General features: G+C 35.7%; 1 protein-coding gene across 1 annotated transcript in view; it reads left to right on the top strand.

Annotated features, from left to right (window-relative positions):
* Positions 1–20,719, top strand: part of woc (zinc finger protein without children) — a 116,185-nt gene extending 95,466 nt beyond the window's left edge. Inside the window, exons 12-16 of the mRNA XM_089085698.1 lie at positions 8,375–8,597; positions 9,827–10,074; positions 13,578–13,719; positions 17,144–17,237; positions 20,290–20,719. Of these exons, the coding sequence (XP_088941824.1) occupies positions 8,375–8,597; positions 9,827–10,074; positions 13,578–13,719; positions 17,144–17,237; positions 20,290–20,473 (891 nt within the window). The 3' untranslated portion in view covers positions 20,474–20,719. The remainder of the gene's footprint in view (positions 1–8,374; positions 8,598–9,826; positions 10,075–13,577; positions 13,720–17,143; positions 17,238–20,289) is intronic.
* The last annotated feature ends 6,580 nt before the right edge of the window (positions 20,720–27,299 follow it).

Raw genomic sequence — 27,299 nt, 5'->3', positions numbered from 1 at the left:
ATCGTTTATATAAAATTAGAATAAAATATCCCACAGAAATAAATATAACGCGTTTTAAAAATTATAAGAATATGCTGGTAAGGATCCTTAGAGTAAGTGAAAGACTTTATTATGAAAAATCTTTTCGAAATTCAGATTCAACTATAAAAACTTGGAGTTTGATTAAAGATAAAATTGGAAGAAATAAAAAGTTGTTACACCCTGAAGTGTTATTTGATATTAATGGTAAAGAATTTAGAGGACCAAAAGCTGTTGCTAAGAAGTTTAGTGAATATTTTGCTAGTATTGGATCATCTGTTGTTTCAGGAGAAGTTGACCTTTCTTCCCCTAGGTCGCATAAAAAATATCTACCGCCCACTGAAGATACGAGCATATTTATGGCCCCGGTTACTTTTGCAGAATTTCAAAAGGTCATTAAGAATTTAAAAAATGGTAATTCATTGGGATATGATGAACTTTCAACTAATTTGCTAAAAAATATTGCAGGTGTAATTTTTGAACCATTGCTTCATATTTTAAATTTATGTATTTTCTCAGGTAGGCCTACATTTCCTAAAAGATGGAAAATTGCACGTGTAATACCATTGCATAAAAAAGGAGATAAATCTGATACAAATAATTATCGTCCTATTGCAATTTTATCACCATTGTCTAAAGTATTGGAAAAAATTTTAAAAGGAAGGATTACTAATTATCTAGATAAAATAAATTTTTTTACCAAATATCAGTTTGGATTTAGGGCAGGCCATTCGACGGAACAAGCAGTTGCAGCTCTTGTATTAGAAATAGATGACTGCTTAGATAGTAATTATCATGTATCTACTGTTTTTTATGATGTTAAAAAAGCATTTGACACTTTAAACCATGAAATTCTTTTTGATAAAATGGAAAATTCCGGTATAAGAGGGAAAGGACTAGATATAATAAGATCATACCTTTATGGACGTAAAATCGTGGTAGATGTTGATGGACATTTGTCTAGTTTAAATGATCTTGAAGATATTGGTGTCCCACAAGGATCGGTATTAGGTCCGCTTTTATTTTTTATGTATATTAATTATATTACACGATGTTTTCAGGGAAATAATGGTCTTGCAAATTTATTTTCAGATGAAACAGCTGTTTATGTTAAATAGAAGGATTAATATAAATTTATTAAAAATTTTTTTAAAACTGTTATTTCAGTTAATCTATGGTTTGTTTCTAATTATTTAGTACCGAATTTTAAGAAGACTGAATTTATGGTTTTTGGTCATTCAAAACGTGCTACTAAAAAAATTTCATGTCAGGAGCTTCAAGTTGGTGAGCATAAAATACGTAGAGTTCAATCGTATCTTTATTTAGGAGTTTTTATTGATCCCCTATTCTCATTTCAAACTCATATTGATCATTAAATGGTGAAACTTTCGTAAAATATTGGGTCTATGTATCGTTTGCAACATGTTTTTCCATTTTCAATTTTAAAAATAATTTATCATTCTTTGATTGCTCCTTATTTAAATTAAATAAAAAAAACAAGTTTTTTAAACTGAGAGTAAGGAGCGACATTAAAACTTAAAACGAACAGAAATTATTCCGTATATGAAGGGGGCTGTCCCCTCCAATCCGCCTCGCTCTTTACGCTAAAGTTTTTTTATTGTTTAGAAAAATAGAGTTGTGAGAAAGTCAAACTTTAGCGTAAAGAGCGAGGCGTTGAGGAGGGGACAGCCCCCTTCATATACGGAATAATTTCTGTTCGTTTTAAGTTTTAATGTCGCTCCTTACTTTCAGTTTAAAAAACTTGTTTTTTTTATTTAATTTTTTAAAGTTTTTTAATTAATGCATGTTTTGATTTTTGCTCACCGTACATTAATAATTAAAACAAATTTTTCATATTATATTTTGTTAAATGGCTTTCTCAAAACTTGTTTAATTTTATTTACGAACGTTTTTATTAGTAATAAATATACGTAACTTAGAATTAACTTACGTAACGAACTTCTATATTCATAAAATTTTAAAGCGTATATTAAGGGGTTCGCCCCCTAGTCAATACCCTGCTATATAAACTATAGTTCAAATTTTTTTTCCAGTCCTTTAAAAATGACATCTTAATCACAATCAGTTGATCAGTTGAAAAACTTGTTTTTTTTATTTAATTCCTGATCTTTTTCTTTAATAATGCTGGGAAATCCGGCGACCCCGTCATAGCACTGTCCCTTCCCCCCTGAAAACTTCCTTCCTGGAAAGATCCTTCCATATAGCCCCCGACCCTCTCCGTCCCCCACCTACCAGAAAAAATCTCCTCTGAAAAAGTCTGTATACATCCCAATAACCAATGCTATATGTTAACATTGAGTAAAGTTCATAACTTTCAGCCCTCTCCCTGGGGACTTTGGAGAATCAAGTCATTCTAAAACACATTTATATTATATTTTAGACCATGCTGAAAAGAATGTCTATCTCAAAATTTTTATCGGGTGACTTTTGGAAAAATTTGAGCGTGGGAGGGGGTCTAGTTGCCCTCCATTTTTTTTTTGTCACTTAAAAAGGGCACTATAAATTTTATTTTCCGTTCAAAGGAGACCACTTACGATTTTCTAGGACTGCTGGATCAATACTATAACCCAGGGGGCAAGTCAAAAAAAAAAAAAAAAAAAAAAAAAAATAAACACGCATCCGTGATATTTCTTCTGGCAAAAAAATGGATAATTCCAAATTTTTTTAGATAGGAGCTGGAAAACACCACAGTAGGCTTCTCTGATACGTTGAATTTGATGATGTAATTTTGATCAAGGCTCAATTACTTTTAGGGGGTCTTTCCCCCTTTTTTCGAAAATCAGCCAAATTTTCTCAGGTAACTTTTGATGGGTAAGATTAAACTTAATGAAACTTATATATTTGAAATCAGAATTAAAATCTGATTCTTTTGATGTATCTATTGGTATCAAAATCCCGTTTTTTAGAGTTTCGGTTACCATTGAGCCGGGTCGCTCCTTACTTACAGTTCGTTACTACGAACTGTTTGATTATTGCACAATTATTTATTTAAATACTTTTTGGACGCATATAAAACCCCTACAGATCCTTCAAAATAAAGCAGTGAGAATACTTGGAAATTTTTTACATCGTCCATCAAAACTTAGAGATGCATCGAAAATGAAACATTATTTCTTTTCTTGAATTTATTAGATCTGAAACATATAAGAGAACTTAATATATCAATATGGCATTTTAAAATACAAGATCCTAGTAGTTATTTTTATGAAAAATCTCTGTTGATTCTGCCCCCTCCTTCGGCTCTTAGGTGTTCTGGAACCTATCGAATTCCTTTTGTTAATTGTGAAAGATCTAGATTTTCAATTAGATACCAAATACCATTTTCGGCAAATATCAGTTCTAAGGAAGAAAATATTAAAATTATGTATTGACCTGTGATGGTGGAATAGAAATTATTTTAAATTTTTTATTATTATTATTTTTATTTTGTTATATATTTGTTACCCATGTTGGGATAGCCTTCCGTGCCTCACTTGTCCAGCGTTTGTTTTCTTTATGTTTGTTATGTTTTTTGTTTTTTTCTTTAACCAGGTTTTTTTTTCTTTTTTTTTCTCTCTTTTGTTATGATGAGAAAATGTATTTTTTTTGTTTTGTTTTTTTTTTGTTTTTTACCCAATTTTACGAGCTTTGCTCTCTGTTGGGGGTATATGTTTTTTGTTATGTTGATTTAATCAAATAAACAGTTAAACAGTTATAGGCATAGACGCATAGAAACTGGAAAAATTATTCTTATTATCGGCTTCTTTTACAGTTGGACAAAAAAAACGTTAACACGTCTATATATAAATCACAGTTTTGATAATCATCATTTTTAGATCACATAATATTGAGAATCATCATTTCATTAATGAGCACTACAAAAGAGCACAACCACTGTTATTGCAAAACACTAAAATTCTTCTTCTTCTAGAGATGTTGGTTCAGAGTTATTACAGCTTCTTCCCATGCACTCTCTGCAAGCAAGTGTGCAGGGCATGCCCTACTTACGGCAAGTGCATCTGGCCGTATCGCAATCCTGATTTGCATTTACAGTGGATAATTTGAAGAAGACTTTGGGCAGCTGGTTTCTTCTCCGTCACTACTGAGATGGAACTATCCGCAGAGAGTCGCCATCCCCAGTTCTCTGGTTTCATCGCAGCAGCCTCGCTTTTCCATTCCATTACCTGCAAATACACGCGAAAAGAATGGAACTTCGCAGCTGAAGGTGTGGGAGCCATCCCATCAGGGCAGACAAATGCGGAAGAGGAAGCGAGCTTGGCCAAGAAGAGACGATGTCTCAAGGACACGAGAGTTTCTTCAGGCTTTCCTTTATAAATTCTCAAAAGAGCTTGCTCACTAGCTTCAATGAGCTCGTCTTTCGTAGCCTTCGAGTCCATAAAGACTTAGCGGCCTCACGGAAAGACGGATCGGACCGGTACAATGACAGTCCGACAGATTTACCAATTCCTTTGAATCTCGAAGTGGTGTCACAGCCTAGAAACGCGTGCAGAAATAGGATTGCACCACACATGTCCCTTAGTTTTGCTTTGATGGAGCAAATATTCCATAGCTTATGTTTATTTGAAGCTTTCGTCTCGGATCTGAAATACAGGCCTTTGTGGGTGGCAGTGACGTGATAGAGGAGAAGGATAAGCAGGTCGGTGTCTTTGCCGTTGAGACACATCAATTGAGTTCTTGCACTATGAATGGCTGTGGTTGCAATCAGGACATCCACGTCAGCAGAGGCATGTTGTACCGAACAACCTGCTGCGGACAATTTTTCCCCTATTGCTAGAATTATCCGCTGCTTGCTTGTGCAGTTTTGCAAGAACTCTTCCTTCTTTCTTGTTAACATTGTTGTACCAGTGAATTCTACCACTTTGCACTGTGTACCCCTGGAACGTTTGAGGTGAGCCATACCTTTCGTCGAATGACCATTGTCATATCCATCAAAAACTACCGAAGCTTTTCCAAATCAAGAGGTGACATACTTGACGTAACTTTCGCAAATGAAGTCAAATATAGAGTTCGGTTGCCAAGTCAGTTTCTTGTGCAGCCAGCCGCTGTCAACGACATAGTGGCACGAGTCTAAGGGCTCATCCGAGTGGTCCCCTGACGCCTTTCGAGTTGCGTTTGACAGAAATGGTTTGTCGGCAAGACGCAGAACTTCATAGGATCCAAAAAGGGATGGGGGATGCGTACAAAGCTCATACGACAAAAGGTCTCGAAGATCGAATTCTTCCCGGTTCGCCTCCGCAGCTAAGCGCTGGAGCAGAAGCCCTTGATCTACATGAACCAGCTCACCATCGCTGTTAACAGCTGATTTTGATGCCATTCTAACAGCCTTGTCTTTCTTCCGGAACGAAAAAGAATCAGCTGCCTTCCCAGTCATTTCGTCTAGAATTCGGGCTCCAACTTCTATCGCGGTGTCTGCATCTACATTAGCTGTTGCAGTTAGGCCGGTATCGATGTTGAGGAACCCTCCGTGTTCTCTGAACGGAATCAGTTCGCAAAAAGTCTAGGACCGCCACCGTGTCATCAGTATCTCTCTTCATCCGCCACTGGAACGTTTCGACGTGTTGATCATTTGTTGAGTAACTCAGGCTAGTCAGACCTTGCATTGAGGCATTTACTTCAGCACAGATCGGCATCGAAAAAGCCATATCAGACGCCGATTTTGTGTGATCCCCCGTCCACGAGTTAGTCCACCTGTTTTCTTCAAACTGCGCATTAGAGCTTCCTCAATGACTAGATCCGGTGACAATCCAGCCCAGTACCGATCGCTTCTTCTTATAACAAACTGACCGATTTTAAAACTTGAGTAGAGCTCTGGATTGTTTTCTTTCAGGTCAACCATAGTCTGGAGATGAAGACGAGCAGACTTCGCATACAGGTTGTGCCCTGCGGCCACATAGTGCGGAAGCATCTGTTCAAGGCTATCCAAATACAGATCCCAGTTCCTTCACCTCTTTGCTCTAGTAAAATTTCGCAATACTTTCACCATGTCCATGTACTGAAACCACAAGCATGCTGTTCGATTGCCCCTTAGCTTCTCCTTCTTCTTTCTTAGTTTGTTAGCAGCACTAGTTACGACTTCGCACGAGTTGACATTTTCTATAGAGACCTCGCCAGCATCAAGACCCTCGAAGATCACAAGGGCTTCATCAATATCATCGTGGGCCTCAAATTCCCTATCTTCATTGTGTTCCGTCGAGTTGTGCTTGTTGTCAAATATCAAAATGGCAAGAGCTCTATCAATGATATTATGCGCGCAAACTGCTCGAGATAGTGCTTTCCCGCTCATGATATGCTTTACTGTATTCTTAGCGTAAATTTGCTCAAGCACTTCTCCTAATCCAGTGTCTTCCATAATGTGTCTGATTGAACCCAAAAAGCTCATGCGAGCGTGAAATACTCCAAGTAAGATAGTGAGGTCTTTCAAAGGGCTTCCAGTCGATTCAGAGTCCGCGATTGTCATAGCCGATCTTGTTGTGTGCGCTGTGCAGCCTGCGTTTTCTAAACCTAACTGTACCTATTCTTTAATGGGCCGTATAGACTAGAATATTCAATTTTCTATGCGTATGCTTAGTCTCTCTTTTTCTAAAGTCTAGTTTTCACAAGTTTGATTCTCATCAGATAACCAAGTTCCCGACGACTAGCGAAGCAAGAAAGAGTGAGGTACCTCTGCTCCTTTAAATTCGAAATTTTCCTGTATTGCTCTTCGCAGGCTGTTCGAAGTATTTCATGCGTCCATTGATCTGATCTTTCTGTAAAACTTCGGAAGAAAAGCTACTTCCTCTATTTTGGCAATGGAGGTATTAAAATCTTATTTTTTGTAGTTTAATATAAGTTAGAGAAGTGAGACAATAAAAGTGATATCATTTTCTGTTTCAGCGAGTTGATTTATACCAGAATCGGGTCTCCGAACGGACTGAAATAACAAAAATCGAAAAAAAGATTTTTCACCCCTTTCACCCCCTTTAAGCAGCCCCAGAAGCTTTTCCCGCCGGGCGATTTTAGCGGATTTTGGATATGTTGTTCAGCGATTTTTTCTAAACATTTTAGTGTAAGAAAAGCTTCGTAAATGTCAAAACTGAAACAAAAAACTATTTTTTCGCCCCCTTCCAACCCCTTTAAGCAGCCGCAGAAGCTTTTCCCGGTGGGAATATTAGCGGATTTTGGATACGTTGTCCAGCAATTTTTTCTGAATATTTTAGTGTAAAAAAAGCTTCCTAAATGTCAAAAATGAAAACCTATTTTTTCGCCCCCTTCCACCCCCTTTAAGCAGCCCCAGAAGGTTTTCCCGGTTGGCGATTTTAGCGGATTTTGGATATGTTGTTCAGCGATTTTTTCTGAACATTTTGGTGTAAAAAAACCTTTTGTTGCAATTTTGTCCGGGTCGACCCTTTTTTCCCCGTACTTTTACTGGACTAATAGAATTCTCCTTTTCTTTAATAGCATGCCATATTAAACTGTTAGTGGTTCAGTTAATTTGATTAGATCTTCATATTAAATGTCAAGTGGTTAGCACGCTAGACTTGAAATTCTTTGTCCATAAGGATAGGGGTTGAGTTCTGTTATCGCTGGTTATTTAGTTTGGAACGACGGATAGTGATGTGACCCTGTAAACTCAGCCACAGTCGACCTAGCGCTAAATGGGTTCCTTGAGAAATCTGGGGAAGGTAAACAGGAAGGGTGTATGGAGTACAGGATGCCTGGCCCCAACCCACCATGACATTTCCTGATTGAAGGGCCATGAAATGGAGATCAGCACCGCCGATAGGGACTGTAAAGTCCAGTGCCGTATTTTTTATTTCTTTTTTTCCATGCCATATTAAATGTTGAAACTAGAAAAGCATGATTCTTATGCGAATTACGGTCGGATTTGGTGACGTTGGCAATAGCTTTTGCTTCGGGAATTATGTTGAAATTTGTGTTTCCTATAGTATTTTATTGTATTGTATTTTTATTCTATAGTATATATATTTTTATTGAAATTTGTATTGTGAAATTTATGTTTCCTGTTTGAGACAAATGTAAATGTCTCAAATGTTTGAGAACCAAACCTCTATATAAACTTACTATCTCTAAGCTCTAAGAAGCTTCTGCAAAGATAAGTGCTTGGTTACGATTAGGCTGGTGTTGAGATTGAATTGGAATAATACGTCCGGTCAACCACAATAATCCTATTTTCCCAATTTTTTTTCTTTTGTGACTGTTTTACTACAGATATACTCAGAATTTGAATGTAACATCCAAGGAAATGAGCAATTTTTCTAAAGTTAGTCCAAAAGCGGTACATTATCCTGTGTTTAAAGCTGTGTTAAATATTCATTATTTGAACACGTTTTTTTAGACTGAATATGGTTTGAATGCATGGAAGAAATGGGTAACTGAGAAGAACGTGGAATTAGAGAACCTGATGTGTTCTGGAAAAAAAGGGTTAAAGCCATTTAAGACTGAACTTTTGTCAATGTCACCAGAGGAAGTGTATGCAAGCATGTGCTTCTTTGTGAAGGAATTGAAAAAGCCAGATGGTAGCAAATACGCACCAGATAGTATCTATTACCTCTGTTTATGTAAGTGGTTTTTCATCTTCGTTTCTTTATGACAATATTATTATTTCTACATCCCTAAAAATGGTCTATACATCCCTTTCTTGGACGGCTTAAACATAACTTGGAAGGCTCAAAATAATCCATACATCCCTTTCTTGGACGGCTTAAACATAACTTGGAAGGCTCAAAATAATCTATACATCCCTGTCTTGGACGGCTTAAACATATCTTGGACGGCTCAAAATAATCCATACATCCCTTTCTTGGACGGCTTAAACATATCTTGGACGGCTCAAGATAATCTATACATCCCTTTCTTGGACGGCTTAAATATATGTTGGACGGCCCAAAATAATTTATATATCCCTCAAAATAATCTATACATCCCTTTCTTGGACGGCTTTATAGCTTCTTAAACATATCCATATTCTAGTGTGGATCAGTTACAGGGCTAGTGGCAATCAGATTTCGGTGTTTCCTCAATCAGTAATTACAGGGGTGGAATGTGCCATCTTTTGAATCGCAGTACTTAAATTTTACTTAGTACTGACCATAGTTTGCTCTCTAATTTGTAATTGCTGCATAACAACTATAATAGGCCTGTCTTTTTCCAAACACACTACTAAAATCTCTTCAAGCTGAACAACTATAATAGACCCGTACTTTCAGAACACGCTACTAAAATCTCTTCAAGCCGAACAACTTCTTGCAGAAATAGAACTAGAGGTTACGGCCTAAGTAGCTAGTTGGGGGTTACGGAGTTAGTCCGAATGATCCCCCTCCCCCAACTTTTGGTGTGCACAAAATGTACCAGAGGGACGACGTAAGACACGAGTGGGACGACCGAACGTTGTTTATTTGTCGCATTAATAAAAAATAATGTTTATTTCTCTTTAAGCCAAAGGATCAAAGAGCTAAATTTTGCATAGTGAGTTTGGAAGTCTGATATTGAAGCAGCAGATTTTCCAAGCCCATTCATTCTCATAAGCATCAGTTATAGCCAAAGTAGCTTTGCTAGCACACTTTTTTCGGATATGATCAATCATATTTTGAGCTATCTGAATAAAAGATGGTTTTGTGCTTAACATTCAATGAATAAATTATTCATTTTGTGTGTCTGATGTTTTTTACAGCCATTTTTAAGTGAACTTGTTTTTTTTTAGCACTTTGTGTTTTGATCGTCTTTTCTCTATGTTTGTTTGTTATTCTATGTTTGTTTATATGTTTCTATGTCTGTTATTCTCTTGTAGGTGTGCAAAAGCATTTGAACGAAAACGGTCGTGTTGACGATATATTCTCAGATTTTTATTATGAGCGATTTTCAATCCATGTCAATGAAGTCATTTCTGAATATGTGTCTGCTCGAGGGGACGAGGCATTTTTGACTTCTAGAATTGAAGAAGAACATCTTTGGGAGTGTAAACAACTGGGTGCCCATTCACCCCAAGTGCTCCTATATACTCTTTTCTACTTTAACACAAAATATCTTGGATTGAAGGTATTCCCTCCCTCTTATCCTCTCTTTCTCTCTCTCGCTCTCTCACTCTTCCTTTCTCTCTTCTCTCATATCTACTCCCCCCTTTTTTCTCCCTCTTTATCTGTCTCACTCATGCGCTATGACTTATGCAGATACTTTTTGCTAATTTTAAACCCATGTCAGTGGTAGACCTCTTGTCATAGACAATAATGTCATAGACTCTTATCAACTGGCTTATTAACATTTTATTTATTTATAGGAATAAAGCTGGAAAGTGAACTTTTTTTTTCTTTTATTGTAACAAAAATAGATTTTTCAGTTCATCAGAGAACCAGTTAGGTTGACCACGCAAAATCAAACATATTTTTTACAAAAAAAAAAGACTAGTTTATTTTGAAAAAAAAACCAGCAAATTCTGCTGGACAAAATATATGATAAATGATTTAAGTTCATCTAGGGGAAATAAATAAAGACGACAGTTAGATGATAAACTTTCATCCAAAATTAATTTACCAATAAATATGTATAACAAACATTTTCATCTTTATATGCCCTCGTAAGTCTCTAGTGTCTTGGAATGTAGGGATAACGAAAAGAAGAAGAAGACGAAAAAAAAGACACACACAAACTTAAAAAAGAGGAAGAAGAAAATGAGGAACAACCGCCTGCCGCTAAAACCAATCTAAATCAAATTGTCATGCACAGCAAATGAAACAAACATATAATTTGACTCAGAAACATCCACAGCAGGGGGACAATAAAAAATAAATAAAATAATAATAATCCTGAAATCATTCTGAAGATAATATATACAATGATCAGACACGAGATATGTACCAATTCTGAGGGCTGCAGGAACATCACTGTGTATCGAAAAATATAAAAAAAAAACTTAAGTACAAGTGACTGCTTGTTAACATAACTATTTATTTCAAGGGTAGGGCTCCTCGTTTTATCAAATTCCAGAGGGGGTAGTATCAGAAAGAAAGAAAAAGTTGAAACCCAATAAAAATTTTATTGAGGTTTCTATGAATTCCAGATTCTTGATATCTTCATTTTAATTAGACTAAATTGATGTCTGAAGGAGTGATTCTCATCAAGTAGAATACTCGAGAACCGGTCATGCCCACCACTAGGTCTACTGAGAACCCTTGAAAAACTAATTGCAGATGTATGAGGCGAGCCTTAGAAATTTTAAAGGAAATCAGGAAGCTCGATTCAGCAACATTTATAGCCAGGCAATTAGCGTTGATGCAGAATTTTTTTTTATCTACATAAGTACTTGCTTTCAATTAGATTGAATTTATACTGAATTATAAGCTGTCACAAACTTTACAAAAGGGTTCGATTATTAGTTCGTACTTTGGTCGTATAAAGTGAAAAACAACGTGTGTCAAAATTTGACAAAAAAAGGAAAGTTGGGGGGGGGGGGGCAGGAGGTTAATATGGGCTCAGTACAAAATAAAACTGCTAGTGCCACTGACTGTGGTACCGAGCACAATTAGAGCATAATTATTGACCTCCGTTGTGACAGCAGTGCTGATGGCAAAGTTGTAAAAGCAACTAGAGTATTCCCATGTATTAATGGTGATTTACATTTCTGGGCGTGGAAAGATTTTGGGTGGCATAATTGCATAATAAGATCTTTAACGTAAATTCAGAACGAAATAGGCCCTGAACCGCATCTTATGGGCCACCAAACTTGAGTTGGTGAGTGGGGAAGGGATCCACGAAGATAACCCTTCTATTAAAGTCACCAGGTGCTAGCATTCCTTCTTGTACCTTAGAAATTGGTAGTTTGGGAATCGGATGTGTAAACGAATCGAAAGCTTTTCGGACGAACAAAAAATATTGTTTTGTGTTAGTTCAAAAATTTTATTCGAAAATAGTTGGATCAAGTGAAGAAAAGTTTCAGGAATGAAACCAGGGCTGAGAATATAGCCTGGGGAGATATTGACTTTCTACTACTTCTAGGTGTGGCCCTAGTGCGCCTATGCGCAAACTATGTTAGGTCTACCTCTGCTCCGTGATACTTGTTGGATGTCTTGTAACTATTAGAGGAGAAATTGTAAAAAGAGGATGCCTTAATTTTTGATTTTTACGCCTTCATTGTTTGGATTACATCAACCTTATACGATGCACCAATCATTGTCTTTTCGGCCACAAGTCTGAGTGCAGAGGTGATTTAACCTGCTCGAGGTAGTCTAGAAGTTGGATGCGTTATATAACAAGGAGTACACTATTAGAATCACCTTGTCCGAAACCCCTTAATGGGAAACTTACGGTCCCTTGGCTTGAATGACGAGGTAAATCTATTGGCTTGAAAATCAAGAAAAGTGGCTGCAACCAAAATATTCTGCATCAGCAGCATCTTTGTTTTTTCTTCTTTTTTTTCTCAGATAGCGGGGCGCCGGAACACTGTAGAGAGCTGTTTATTGGCTCATTTTAAAGGCAATTGATGTGGTTAAAAAAAAATTTTAATTAAAAACAATTTTTTTAATAAAATCAATTTTTTACGAAAAACTGCATTTTTGTATAACACTGTAGTAGCTTATGTTCAGGAATTTCTCATGCCATAAGAAGGACTCTCCTTCTCAATAATTTCTTCTAGAAAATAAGTAACGTCATAAATGTAAGCTGTGTGCAGTTTTTACTAAGAAAAATTCGCTTTTTTTAATCATCCTGAATAAAAAAGGAAAAAGAAGGATAACTTACAGATAATGCTACAATTTCTTTAGTAAATTCGACAATAATTTACAAAATTGTAATGTTATTACTGTTAAAAATAGCGGCTAAAAGTATTTTCCTTAATATTTAAAAGTAATCTAAAAATAGAATACCAAAAATAGTATGTATATTTTCTAATTTTTATTGTTAAAATTTACACACTGTCTACCTTCTTTTCTCTATTCTATGCATAGAATTCTAATCCACCTATTTTGCTAGTCAATAATAGTGAATTTTTTATGTCAAGAAGTTTAACTTTCATTTATTTATTGAACTGAAAGAAAATGCTAAAATCTAAATTTCAACGTAAAATCAAACCAGAGTTTCTAAGCCAAAACTACTAAATCTGATTATTAGGTAAACTTAAATAAACCTAAAGAAATTAGTCTTTTACCAGTAGTATAGAACAATTTTACTTTCTCAAATTCAACCAAAATATCCACAGTAAAATATACCGCAAAAAACACTCAATGCAAGAATTGTGCCTAAGGGGCATAGCTGACATTTTTATGGTTAGAATATAATGGGGTAACATATGTCCAGTCCCACCTTGACCCCCTGTTCTAAATTGCCGTGTTGATAATTACCTTGAGAATAGCTTAGAACGGGCTCTGACGGCTTTTTTTTCTTTTCTTTTTACAACGAGTTCTTATAAAAATTACAGTACAAATTCACTGATAGATGGAAAAAAAATTGAACCGGAATATGAGTAATTGATGGTATGTCCACGAAGGAAGACGTGTTCATACGTGAAGACAACTTGAATATAAATTCCTATTTGAATAATTTTTTTTTAGACCTTAGAAAGTCACAAGACTCTGTCATATGCAAGCATCATTAAAAGCTGGAAAAAAGTCCCAGGTGGTAGTTTGGAAGGAAGCAACGGATCTCAAATCACAAGATTGGTAACACTTAAACACATCACACCTAACAGAAAGAGTAAGTAGTATTTTAGATATCGTTTCCTGCAGGAACCTGCCATAATTAGTGGTTTCTAGGGTGGGTTGAATATAGATGGGAGTTTTTCAAGACAATCAGGTTATTTATTCAGAAAAAAAAAATCATTCAAAAGTAGTTTACAAAGTTTTTTTTTTTTTATGAATAAGCATAACGATAAATCGATGGAAAAACAGAGTTAAGATTAATTATACATTTTTGTAGCTGGGACGTTTTTAGGGGGGGGGGGGGCAATTGCCCATACTAAAACAAAAAAAACGAAAATAAAGCCGACAAACGGGTCTATGACCGTATCACAAGGCCTTATTATTGTCTACAATGACATTGGATCTAATATTTTAGATGGATGGCTCCCAAACAATGAGTAAAAGGTCAACAAAATGTGACTCCAGGGGAGACATAATCCCTGCAGCTCCATGGACAAGGGCCCCAAACTTAAGCACGGCTCTGAAAGTCTAGCCGTAATGTTTACTCCCAATGTAAAAGTCCAAACTGCGGACGAACTCAGTGCAAAACTTAAGTCGTGACTTGCGTAAATGCGGGCAAATTTTTAAATCAGTTAAAAAAGGAACTGAGCTCTAACTTAGTGTAATAGTAGTCTAAGTGATAACTCGATTTGAAGAAGAGATAAGGCTGCTGATAGACTCGTCATAGAAATGATAAAGTCTTGTGCTTGGTGTGAAATAGAGCTAAACGCAAGCTGCACTTTTTAGTGGAAAGTCAGGCTGATAACATCTATTTATATTGGAAGCATAGAATGATTTTCAATATATAACAATCAGAGACAAAAAGTTGGACCCCCTTCCCCACTGCTAATTTTTTTGCAGAAAGATTCGGACAAGACAGTTCGGACAAGGATTATCAATCTCTAGGATTTGAGGCACGGAAGTGGAACCTTCGCTTCTCCAACACCGCTCCCACTGCTAGCTTTTCAACAGAATAGTTTCCATGATGTCTTTTCTCCGATCGGTTTAAAACTAATAAGGTAAGTACATTGTAGTTGGACATGAGAGCGATTATGTTCAGAGGTGCCCATCCCTCCTCCAACCTTGGCACGAAAGCGCTCATCTTATTGAAACATATGGAACAAGAACCTTGGGTGAAGGAGACAGAGAGGACGAGTTTTTAGAGCTATATGCCACTTACAAGATCTACCCATCTCCTGCACGAAAATACCTGAATTTGCTTGAAGAACCGTGGGTACGCAACTAAAGCCAGGTAGATTTTGCGGTCAAAAATGTTCTACTACTGGATGTATCATCCAGTTGCAGAGTTTTGATGGTTGGGGATCGGCTAGCTATGAAATTCTAAAGCCTACTAGTGTCTAGACTGTAAAGAAACGTCGCTTAGCGACCTCCTTACCAAATTTCAATTGAATGTCGGCACTTTCGATTCCTAGATTGCTTCCCCTGCCAGCTACAGCAGAAGCTATGAATTTCAAGCGGTTATCCCAGGCATAATAGCCTACTTTTTCTAAGTCTCAAATTTTTCTCAACTATACTATGCTATTGCTATATTTTATACTATGCTATTATCTACCCGTTTACTTGACAGCATTGCTGTCATGTTATTCAGTCTAGAGCTATCCATCGGTAACCTATGGCTTACCTTTTTTGCTGGATCTCTTGACACTTGTACTGTATAGCTTAACTAAGAATTCTACAAATATTCTTACTATAAGCTATTAATAAAACTATCAATTGAAAAAGAAAACGAGGAAAAATTAACTTACTGAAGTTTTCAGTCAAAAGCAATTTCTTCAAGAAAAGTAAAATCGAACCTCTAAAAAAGTAAACTATTTTAACAATATAAACACATCAGAAGAAACTGATTATCTTCGCATTCTTCCTGTTGGATTATTTGGAAATGCTGATGCATGACCTCAGCGGAATCTAGGCTCTGTGGCTGCTTGGTTCAACCCTTGGGCTTCATATTGCCAAGCAGTGATAAATCCACTGTCATATCGCAGATTTCTTTGGGCTGCTTATAAACATACAAAATCCATTGATTTGAAATTTAGCCTTGGAAACTTATTTGCGTATTTTTTTTATTTATTTTTTTTTTATTTACTTTAGGGAAATGGGAAACATCCTTAAAAAAGGGTATGACTCCTTTTTACCGTTATAGAGCTGGTTTAGAAGGGTATACACGATGATTACCAATTTTCAGTTTCAAGTTTTTGAAACTGAAACTAATGATTACAAAATTCTTTTCCTTTTTTTTTTTTTTTTTTTTTTTTTTTTTTTTTTTTTTTTTTTTATCCAATAATATATTTCAGTATTTGTAGTATAATGTGTTATAGAGTAATAATAAGACTATTTGAACCAAGTTCAATCTTGGAAAGTGTAAATTTATAGTTTGGTGGATTGGGCCAATGTGATAATTAAATGTTCGATTTGTAGTGGAAAATTTTCTATTTGAGTTCCAAGTATGCTCCAAATTTAGATAATTGAGTTGTATATTACATCATTGATGTTTTACGATCAGTGTAATTGTACTTATTCCTTATTCGGCTGAGAATTGTCATCTATAAGTTTCGAATATTGGTAACACTTGCTTTTTCATTTTAGAATCAACTGCTGTATGAATGTATTATGTGATCTTTTTTTTTTTGGATTTGCTAATCAATTTCTATTGACTAATTGACTGTTGACTAATTAATTATATATTGTAATAAAATAAAAATGATTTACAAACAACCGTCGAAAAAAGGCAACAAAGCGACGGCTGAAATCCTTTGACTCTCGATCGATTAATCGATCATAAAAAAAAAAACTCATCACGTCCTACTTGTTAAAAAAAGGGAAACTTGTTTTAAAAATATCTAAGTGACTGTAATGTCTTATTCCAAAAATAAGTTTTTAATTTATGTTCAAACAAACCAATATGCTCATCCCCAGAAGGCCACTCGGAATATTATTCAAAATTGCTACTACCCATTCTCTTCTCTGTTATTCCGTTCTCAAGATATTCTGCTTCTTTTCTTTTCAAGAAACGCGACCTTTGCTAGTATATTAGTTTTTGCCATATCGTTTGCCAAAGAAAACTTTTTACAAGAAAATACGTATAAATACAGGTAAAGAAAAACTATAACACTGTCGGTAGTTTTTTTCGCTATCTTGTAAAATCTGTGTAATATTGCATACTGTCTTTTGGATTATCGAAACTGATCTTTTGTAAAAGTCGGTTAAGCCGATGAAATTTCAACTTAATCCATTCATAAGAAGTTTAGTCAAGCAGGAGTAATCTATGGATTGCACATGTTAACGCTTATTTGCGATTGTTCAATTTTGATTCAGCAGCTATACATTCGAGATTCGTTGATCAGTAATCAGTGACCTGTCGCAAATCTTCTCCCTTCAGAAGGTGGTCTTATTATCTAATCGTAAACATTTTCCTTTTGCAGAAGAAGGCATAGATGGCTTTCCAGAAATGGTTGAAAATTGGGAAAATCCTCTAAGATGTCCTGTTAAGCTGTATGAGTTCTATATTTCTAAATGGTGAGTTGACATTGCCATTTTCTTCTTCAAATACGCTTGTTTTTGCATTCTGAAAGTTGCGCAATTATTTTTTTTTTTTTTTATTAATTTAAAGAACAGTTGCACAAACACTTAGTTATTTCAAAGCACTGTTGTTAGGTATCTAAACGTGTTTTCCAGAGACTCTGCCATGAACAGTACGCTCCAGGGAAGCTGTGTTAGAGGACCTCTCTTGAGGTCTTCGTCGCCGCTGATCTGAACTCTTCTATGAACTAAAAACGATTCCTCTCAGGGCTGCCGTAATCCAAGGGAAAAAAAAGAAGTCTGTTGGATTCATCAGGATTAAAGGGGAGTAGCGTATTTGGCCAGGAACTTTCAGACTCATAGCGCCTTATGCCAAGGTGTTGTCACTATGGAATAGCCGGGTAGTGGAGATGTCTTCTCACATCCTGACGACCTTTTTCGGAGTTTTTCCAGCATTACCACAATATGGGACGCGTTAGCTTTCTGTTGCTCAGGAACAAACTTCCTGTGGACCTCCGCTTTGTTGTCGAAAAAGACAATGAACATTGTTTTCACTTTTTATTTGATCAGTCTTGCCTTTCGGGGTTTGTGGGACTAATTGATCTGTCTCTCAGAGCTCTGCTGTTTTGTTCCTGAGTCATATATTTAAAAAAACAGGTTTTATCAACAGTAGTTCAGTAGTTTTAATAATCAGGTTTATTTTTAACAAAAGTTCAGTTAAAATTTCCGCTCGGTTGCTCTTTCGGTTGTCTGACAAAGTCTTGGCCGCGAGTGTAGTGAACACTTCTCGTCGCTAGATCTTCAGTAGCAATCCAAAAGACAGCAGTAGATGACAAGTGCAGTTCATTGGCAACCATCTTGATGCTTAATCGATGGTTAGAGTCCAGAAATTGTCGAACACGGGCCAAACTGTTCTCGGTTTTGCTGATTGATTGTCGCCCAGAGGGTTTTTCGTCGTGAACCTCTTCCTTGCTCTGCTTAAAATTAAACCATCTCGAAACTTGTGATTGGGGTAGAACAGACTCTATGTAAGCCTCACAAATCATTTTATTAGCCCCTCAGGATATTTTTAGTTTGGCACAAAACTTAATCGCGTAACGTCCGTATTTTTTTTCCGAGACACGGTCGGTGCAGCAGGGGTTCACAATAATCAGCGTCTTGCCACTTTCACAGCTTAAAGAACACTAAGACTGGTTACGTGTCAAAGCTTTGTGTTCTGCTCGCCTGCTTCAAGCGGTCTAATTTCACTCTGACCAATGAGAATAGTGCATAAAACTCAATTGGATCAAAGTTGGAATTTTTGGAAACATCATTTCTTCAAGTTCACTTCTGTCCCTCTGGCCAAGTCAGAATTTGAATTTAAACCACCCGCTCCTTCAACATCCATTGAAAATTTCAATTCCATCCTCCAAGCTGTTCCTGAGATAATGCGGATACGCTATATGGATAACTTGGGTGTATGTTTTTTTCGATCTATATCGCTTCTTCGCTAGAAAAAGATCCTAGTCCGACAGAACCTCATAATGCCAGAAAGCTAAACAGATAGAAGAAAAGGCCTTTAGAACCTTTCCCTGTGTCCTCGCCCTTAAGTGAAGATTCAAGGTCTCCCCCCCCCCCCCAATGTTCCGTAAAAGTTTCAACTTGACTCCCCAAGCTGCTCTCAGGTTATTGCATATTCGCCATTTTGATAACCTGGTACAATGTATAGGGCTTATAGTGCAAAAATGCTTACGTGAATCGGATATACAAACATTTTATCCTTCTCCCCCGAGCACACTTAAAAGTCTCCCTGTGTCCCCCTTCCTTCTCCTACACTACCAGAATGTTTCAGCTCTGTCCTCCAAGCTGCTCTTGAGAGATTGCAGATATGGTGTTTCGATCGCCCGTCAGAAAAAATTGTCTTTTGATGTAGTTCCACGAGCTTTCCCCGAGTCAAAATTCTATACCTCCCCCCCCCCCCATTCAACAAGACTACCTATAAGTTTCAACTTGATACCCCAATCTGTTCTCGAGATATTGTAGATGCGCCATTTTGATGGCAGCACCCTCTATATTTTAACTTGCCTTGATAATTAGACGTGCTTGGATTGTAAGTACCTTAGGAGTTTATTGTACAAAAAACTGTCTGGTGGATCAAAAGACGGAATTTGTCTGTGCCATTCCTGAAGCCGTTGCTGTGGTGCTGCAGAAAGAATTTCTCGATGACCTGGATGCAATAAGTGTCTTCTCATCTCCTTCCCTAGATCAAAATTTTGGATCCACTTGACTCCCCCCAACACTGAAAGTTTCAACTTGATCCCGTTATCGATTCCTTAGATGTCTCAGATAATTTAAATACGCGGGTGCACAAGCGTGTCAATTAAGGGAGAGGTCAATTTACACCTCTATACCCCTCCCTCCTGCATTTTGAAAAGTACCTTTTGGTATTAAATTGAAAAGACTAAACACATCAAAATCCACCTTGCCTTCTTGATTTTGATAAATTCATTTTGCCACCACCCGTATCTTTTTCGTGAATTGATGTCTTTGTGGTTGCAACTAGTATCTTTTGGTTTACCTAGCCGATTGGATAACCTGGACAAAAACCTGGACAGCTAGACACTGAAGGCATACCCATTAGATCTTTCGATGTTCCTGAACAAATAATCAATTTCCAATTGAATGAACCCTTTCCCAAGTTTTCAACGACCCTCCTTTCTGTACCAGGTTGCTGGGAAATTATTTTTTCGTCCTTTTCTGGCCTTTTATTGGGTCTGGTTTGGGGAATTTCTTTTTTCCCTTTTACCAGTCTATCGAAATCCCCTTAGTCTAAAGATTTAAAGATGAAAGTTTTGATTTGATTGGTTAAAAATTTTTCGTCCTGTTTTTTTTTGGGGGGGGGGGGCTTGACGGGGGTGTCTTGGTGGTCAAACGCCACCATGGGATGGGGACTGGTTGCGCTAGAACTCCATGTTAAACAGAATGGGGTTGGGTAATAAATAAATAGAAAATAATGCATTGAGGATATATGTGCTAGAGTAATGTTTTTATTTTTATTCTTTGTTTTCAGCCCAGAATCTGTTCGAATGAAAAATGACATATACTATTCTTGTCCTGAAAGGAGTTGTGTTCCTGACAGTCCAGTATGGTATTCAGTGCGAAATGTTCCAGATGAAGTCTTGCAGCGAATGCTGAATAGAACACTGCTTGTCCGGGGAGTTAATGAGTCGTTAGTTGAACTGGAAGAAAGTTAATGAAACATGATTCAGTTTTTACATTACTTACTTAGTGTCAAACATAAGTTGAAATAGAATCAGTTTCTTTGTTAGTCTTTTTTTTTTTACGGCTGCTCCTACGGAGAGGCCTTGGGACTTTTCTATAGCTATTTTAAAAATTTGTGTAATTGTATTCGGCCTGCCCATGTTTTTTTTTTATTATTATTACTATTGTTCTGCTGTTCATTTCTGATCTTTGTAATATTACTGAATTTTGTAAAATAAAAATTACAGTTTTTATTTTATAGTTTTGAGTGATCAACTAAAAACCCTAAGATTAGAGTGCCATCGATATTTGAATTTTTACTCTGTCGAGCTGATTACAAATTGCTTATTAATAACAAAAAGAAGAGGGGAAAACAGTTGTTGCAGGAAGTGCATGCTAAAAATTGGGAGTGCTGGATGCATAAGCATGTACAGGCTGGTGCTATCTTCCTCTCTCTTTCTCTCACCGACATTATCATTTAATTGCTACATAAATACACATTTATCCTTTTACATCTCTTCAGTTCAATGTTGTCCAACAGCTCAAGAAACAATCCGATATAATATAATTTTAAGGTCATTTGATTTCTTTATTAAAAGTTGGAGAAAAAAACTACTGTAAACGACCATTAAATAATTCATATGTTCGTTAACATACGAAACCAAGTGGATTTTTAGGTCGCAGTGTATCACAAAGTACAACTCTTAACATAATATTTCAAATACTTTTTTACTTTTCGATTAAAGTAAGATAAATTTTATTAACAAACACTCCTACCCCGAGCACGCAAGGCTTTATGGCCGGGAATGCAGAGAGGGGCTGATAAACTAACAAAAGGCAAAAAAAAAATTGACACTAAAAAGGAAAAATATCAATCAGCCACCAATTGGCTATTTACTGAAAACCAAGCCGGAGCAAAGTGTCTTACCCAAAACATCAAAACAACACTGAAATTCTAATTTAGACCAGAAGACATCAACCACACGTGGGTGTTAAAATTGAAGACACAAAAAGAAATATTTATATATATATATATATATATATATATATATATATATATATATATATATATATATATATATATATATATATATATATATATATATATATATAATATATAAATATATGTATATATATATATATATATATATTATATATATATATATATATATATATATATATATATATATATATATATATATATATATATATATATATATATATATAATATATATATGTATATGCATATATATATGATGTACCACGCGGCAGGCTTCTATATATAGACTAAATAAAAAAAAACAAGTTTTTTTTACTGGAAGTAAGGAGCGACATTAAAACTTAAAACGAACAAATATTATTCCATATATGAAAGGGGCAGTCCCCTCCTCAACGCCCCGCTCTTTACGCTAAAGTTTTTTATTGTTTAAAAAAATAAAGTTGTGATATAGTCAAACTTTAGCGTAAAGAGCGAGGCGTTGAGGAGGGGACCGCCCCTTTCATATACGGAATAATTTTTGTTCGTTCTTTGAGTTAATGCAGCTTTGATTTTGGCTCACCGTATATGAATAATTAAAACAAAATTTGCATATTAATTTTAATTTTTTGGCTAAATGGCTTTCTCGAAATTTTGTTCTGGCGTAACTTACGTAACCAACTTCTATATTCGTATGTTTTTATTACGTATATCAGGGTTTTCGCCCCCTTAGTCAATACCTCATTCTTTACGCTAAAGTTCGAATTTTTGTTCTGATCACAAACCCCTGAATCATAAAGGCCGGTTAATGAGAATTAATCAAAAAAACCTTTTTGCACAAAATAAGTTTTTCAAAAAAAGGTAAAGAAATCCATTAAACCAAAAATGAACAAAAATAGAATCAAATAATCTACCAAGCATACAACTACCACAAATCAGTACCAATAAATAAATTAAACAAAATACCAACAGAAAATAAAAAAAAGTTTAGCTCAGAACGATAAGACAATAATCTGAGTAGGGTTCTAAACCCTATGCTTTCTAAAAGCAAGAATATAATATGTACTTTACTGGAAAAATTCAAATGAATGTACTAAAAAAAATTCAAATGAGTTTATTGAAAAAAATGTGCATTGTCAGTTTAATATACATATGCTGATATTTATTCCTTAAAATCTTAATCAATTTCTGTTTTCTTAATGTTATAAGTGAAAATATTTAAAAGAATTTTTTTTAGTAAGGTACAAATTATATTCTGGCTTTTAGAAAGCATAGGGCTTAGAACCCTACTCAGAATAATTTCTGCTCGTTTTGAGTAGAGTAGTAGAGTAGAATATTTTTATTTATAACACGTACATAAATAAATGTCACAAAACAGCGCACATGCCTGGTGGCATACTTTAGCGCTGAAAATATTGCCAACGAAAATACACAGCCATTTTCTAACTAAATTTTACAACAACGAAAAAGAAAATCCTAATGAAAAAAATGCCTAGCATGTCATAAGATATTGCTTCACCAGTCTTAGAAAATGTCGCTTGTTGCTACATTCTCGAACTGATGCAGGAATTGAGTTCCAGATTTTTCGGCCAGTGTGACGGATGCTGAATCCCGCTCTCGATGTCGGGCGACTTTCGCACGAAAAGTCTGAACGATGCGTAGTAGGATAATTATGAAATTGAGAATTAGTTGAGAAAATGCCGGAAAAATTTACAGGTAAATTACTATATTGATAATCATGACAAATACTAGAGATAGAAATTAAATGAAATTGGTCCAAAGAGAAAATTCCTGAAGTCTCATATAGGTGTCTAACTGAAGTTCTGCAATCAATATTAAAAAGAATCCTCATTGCTTTATTCTGAAGTATTTGAAGAGATTTGAAAACAGACGGAAAGGTAGATGCCCAAACCGAAATGCAATAGAGAAAATATGGGTGGACGAAAGAATAATAAATATATTTTAGAATAGCTTTAGGAAAAAAGTGACAAAGACGAGTTAGCATGCCAATATTTCGGGAAATTTTTAACGACAGTGTTTTTACATATTTATGAAACGACAAATTTTCATCCAAAATAATCCCAAGATATTTGAACTGATCCACCCGTCTTAATTCAAAACCATTCAAAAAAAGAGAGAAGGTATCTGACACTACTGATCCAGTTCGCGAAAATAACATATACTGGCATTTTTTTTCATTAAGAGCTAGTAAATTCCTTGAATACCAATCAGATACAGTTAGTAACGTACTTCCAAGGTTCTGGAAAAGAACTGATAGGTCCCGGTGAGAAGCAAAAATTACTACATCATCAGCAAACATTATAATTTTACAAAGAGGCAAAACTTCTGGCAAATCATTCATAAAAAGAATAAATAGAATAGGCCCGAGAACAGAGCCCTGAGGCACTCCGTAATTTATTGGAAAAGTTTCGGAACGGAGATCACGAGATTTATCAACACAATCTAGTCGTCTCCCAGAAAGGTAAGATGAAAAAAATTTAACAGCTTGTGTTGAAAACCCATAAGACTTTAGTTTAAAAAGAAGCAACGAATGATTTACGGTGTCAAACGCCTTTGCGACATAAAGAAAAATCACCAACGCGTGTTGACCATCATCTAGTGAATCATTAATATTTAGTAAAAGCTCATGAATTGCCAGTTCAGTTGACTTTCCTTTTATAAAACCATATTGAGACGTGTGTAAAATCTTACTATCAAATAAATATTTTTGTAATTGACTATTTGCAAGTTTTTCCAAAATTTTTCTGAAAATCGAAAGTAGAGAAATGCCTCTATAATCTGAAGGGTCAGTTGAACTCCCAGCTTTAGGTAATGCTATAACATTTGCTTTTTTTTAAAGTTCAGGAAAAACCCCATGCATAAGTGATAAATTAAAAATATGTGCCAGCAAAGGTGAAATACTTGACGCTATGTGCTTAACGGTTTGAGCCGAAAATCCAAATTCGTCCTTAGAAAAACTCCGTTTAAGCTTCAGAATAACTTTTTCAATCTCATGAGGCTTAATCTCAGAAAAAGAAAACGAATTTTCCGCATGCTGCTCATTAACTGGAACAGAAGGGGAATTCAGTTGCATATTCATAGTCAATGCAAGTCTAGAACCAATATTACTGAAATAATCTCCAAAAGCATTTAAAATTTCATTGGGCTCTGTAACATTTTCTCCATTTAAAACAATGCAATTAACACTAGTATTTTTACAACTATGAGGGCGTATCTTTTGATTTATCAATTGCCATATTTTTCTCATATCCGGTTTATACTCCAAAAATTTCTCTTTATAATATTTTCTCTTCTCATGTCTTATATTTTAATTTAACTTTTTCATATAAACTCTTATTTCTTCAAACGACTCAGGTGTCTGTAATTTTAAATAATTCTTAAATTTTCTATTTTTATGTTTTAACGATGCCAAAATACCTTCAGTAATCCATGGGTCAAATTTCTGCGCAAACTTTCCGTCCTCCTCAAAAATACATTGTCTATCTGAAAATCAACTACGTTGAATAAAATTGCTATATCAAATTTCTGAGGGTATCTGTTTAGGGGAATGATTGGCGTCGGGGAGGGGATAGATCGCTTCCAATCCCTTTTAACTATTTAGAAGGGAACTTTCTACGACAACGCCTCCTTATAAAAACCATATATGCCCCCAGTGATTGGAGGGCAGCGCTAGTTGCCCTCCAATCACTTTTCCAAAGGGCACGAGCCCTTTGAATTTCCAATCGAATAAGCCTGTTGTGAAATCTCTACAACAACGCCTTCTATAAAAACCTTATATGCCCCCAGGGCATAACTTAAAACCCTTGCCCTGACGGTTGTGGGGGAGTGTCCTCCTCAAAAGCCTAATTTCTACCTGGAAATCAACTACGCTGAACAAAATGGCCATCTCACAATTTTGATTGGATGTGTTTGGGGGAAAGATCGGTGGCGGGGGGGGGGGCTAGTTGCCCTCCAATCCCTTTCGATTACTAAAAAGGGCACTAGCCCTTTGGATTTCCAATCGAATGAGCTTTTTTTGAAGTTTCTACGACAACGCCTTCTATAAAAAGCTTATATGCCCAGGGCATAACTTGAAACCCTTGCCCTGAGGGTTGTGGGGTAGTGTCTTCCTCAAAAATCTATTTTATATCATGGAAAACACAACACTGAAACACAGAGATATCTCAAAATTTGGCTTGGATGTGCGTGCGAAACTACGTTGCATGGGGAATAAATAGGTGCGTTCTGACAACTTTCGACTATTGAAAAGAGCAATAGACCATTAAAAATCTAATTAAATGAGCCTTTTTTGAAGTTTCTACGACAACACCTTCTACAAAAACCTTATATGCCCCCAGGGCATAATTTGAAACCCTTGCCCTGAGGGTTGTGGGGGAGTGTCCTCCTCAAAAACACATTTGTCTTTCTGAAAATCAACTACGCTGAACAAAATGGCTATCTCAAAATTTCGATTGGATGTGTTTGGGGAATGATTGGCGTAAGGGGGGGGCCTAGTTGCCCTCTAATAACTTTCGACTATTAAAAAAGGCACTAGAGCTCTCGATTTCCAATCGAATGAGCCCCTTTTGAAGCCTCTACGAAAACCCCTTCTATATGAAGTGCCCTGCTTTAAAGAAAAAAACTTAATAAACTGTACATTATGTCAACATTGATCTTATATGCCCTCAGGGCATAACTTAAAACCCTTGCCCCGAGGGTTCAGGGGGAGTGTCCTCCTCAAAAAGATATTTTCAGTCTGGAAATCAACTACGCTGAACAAAAAGGCTATCTCAACATTTTGATTGGATGTGTATGGAAGACTTCTGAGCGTGGGGGGGGGCTAGTTGCCCTCTAATCACTTTCGACTATTAAAAACGGCACTGGCCACTCCAATTTTCAATCGAAGGAGGCCTTTTTAAAGTTTCTACGACATCTCCTTTGATACGAAGTGCCCGGGTATGGAGAAAAAAAAAAAAAAAACACATTTTGCCCACATCGTTCTTTACTTAGGCAGCGCTAGCGCGCTGCCTATGACTGCAACTGCAAATTTTCGTTTTTGGAGCCTTTCAACAGACATTATATTATATAAATAAATATTGTGTTGGAAACTCAACAATCTTATTTATGATATGCAAGACATCACATATGAAAATACTTATATTGTGCCATATAAGATGTTATAAGAAATGCTTATAGGATGTAATAACATAGGACATGACGTCATTTGCAAAAAGCAAAATTAAGGCTCTTAACGATTTTTCTCAGACTTCTGACCTATCTAGATCGTTTTTTTATGCGAGAATATCTGAAGATACCAATTTTTCCGAAAACGTATTGAGCCGCTTTCGAGAACATTTATACAAAATTATTACTCACATATAGAGGTAGTATATATATATATATATATGTATATATATATATATATATATATATATATATATATATATATATATATATATATATATATATATATATATATATATATATATATATGTATATATATATATGTATGATATATATATATATATATAATCAAAAGATCAAAATTTATTTTACAATTCTTTTCAAGGCTCCAAACGAATGGACCTGTTCTAGCGGCCTCAGGTAAGATATTCCAGGTGGAATGTCAAGTAGTCATTACTATGGGCTAGACTTTGTTCTTTACAAGGTTGTATCTAACGCTGTAACCATGATTGTTTGTTTATTTCTCTCAAAATTGAGGTATGTAAAAGATAAACAAAGAAGGATGCAAAAACACCCCGACAAATCAAAAACAACAACGATTTATGAAAAAAAATATAGTCTAAAAATTAACAAATAGAATAAATAAAATAAAAAATGTC

Source organism: Artemia sp. Qi Xiang Cuo, chromosome 3, assembly GCF_049724085.1.
Source record: "Artemia sp. Qi Xiang Cuo chromosome 3, ASM4972408v1, whole genome shotgun sequence".
NCBI classification, from domain to species: domain Eukaryota; kingdom Metazoa; phylum Arthropoda; class Branchiopoda; order Anostraca; family Artemiidae; genus Artemia; species Artemia sp. Qi Xiang Cuo.
Note: the sequence above shows the minus strand (reverse complement) of the source record. Positions and strands in the feature narration are given on the sequence as shown.